The following is a 1,004-nucleotide window of genomic DNA, read 5'->3' as shown; positions in this document are numbered from 1 at the left end:
CACCGAGTCCCAAAAGTCCTCTTGCCGCAGTATCGCGGCCGAGGCCTGGCGGCACAACTCATCAGTCACTCAGAGAGAAGCACGGGTCCTCCTGCCGCAGTCTTCGCGGGCCGAGGCCTGGTCGAGCTCGAAGCGCGACATGCCCGTCCAACAGACGCTCGGCCGCCACGGCAGCGCCGCGAGGGTGAAGCGGAGGGACCAGTAGACGCACGCGACGTCGTCGGCCGGCTGCGTCGTCGCGGTGCAGCTGATCGCTGCGCCGGGAAGCCACGCGCGGCCGAGCACGTCGGCGGCGCCTGCGACGCGCAGCGAGGCGCCGTGAACCGAGGGGGCCCGAGGGGAGCCTGGGGGAGCCGAGGGGAGCCGAGGGGAGCCGAGAGGAATGCAACGCGCAGCGAGGCGCCGCGATCCGCCCGGCAACCACGGACCAGCAGAGGGGGGGGCCGCGTCTCAGTCGGGGGCGCCATGTATCGGAGAGGGGTCTCTAGTTAGGCGGAGGGCCGTCGTAGTCGGGCACTCCGCGCGTGGTGCCGAGGGGGCCGTTCGCGACGAAGCTCTCCGCGTACAGCTCGCGTGGCGCGTCGGCCTGAGGGACGTGTCGTGGACATGTCGCGGGCGTGTCGCGGGCGTGTCGCGGGCGTGTCGCGCGTCCGCCCGAGCGTATGCACGTCCCCGAGATCGCTATCTCGGCTCGCCCAAAAGTCGGAGTGCAGGGCGACCAGCGCGCGCAGCACCAGCCTCTTCCGCCGCCGAAAGATCTGCGTCGCGTTCTCCTGCGGCGACGCAGACACGGCGAGAGCAGCCCGGCAGCTGGGCAAGGCGTGAGCCGAGGACCTCCCGTGTCTCTCTTCTACCCCCCCCCGAAAAGAATGATGAAGATACAAGGCCTCTCTCAGAGAACACTGACAGCACAAGGGCACAAACTAGCTCGGACTGGCAAGAAAACCCGTCGGGGACTACGCATGTAGCGTGAAGTCCTCCGAACATGCCTCCTTTGGATCTGG

General features: G+C 68.8%; 1 protein-coding gene across 1 annotated transcript; it reads right to left on the bottom strand.

The window, feature by feature from the left end:
- Positions 1-69: 69 nt before the first annotated feature.
- Positions 70-964, bottom strand: EMIHUDRAFT_252604 (hypothetical protein; the record flags this gene model as incomplete). Its single annotated transcript, XM_005787976.1, has 3 exons — positions 70-254; positions 735-773; positions 958-964. 3 exons carry the CDS (start codon positions 962-964, stop codon positions 70-72), a joined length of 231 nt encoding a protein of 76 aa, XP_005788033.1.
- Between the last annotated feature and the right edge of the window lie 40 nt (positions 965-1,004).

Source organism: Emiliania huxleyi, assembly GCF_000372725.1.
Source record: "Emiliania huxleyi CCMP1516 chromosome Unknown EMIHUscaffold_1394, whole genome shotgun sequence".
In the NCBI taxonomy this organism is placed as follows: Eukaryota; Haptophyta; order Isochrysidales; family Noelaerhabdaceae; genus Emiliania; species Emiliania huxleyi.
Note: the sequence above shows the minus strand (reverse complement) of the source record. Positions and strands in the feature narration are given on the sequence as shown.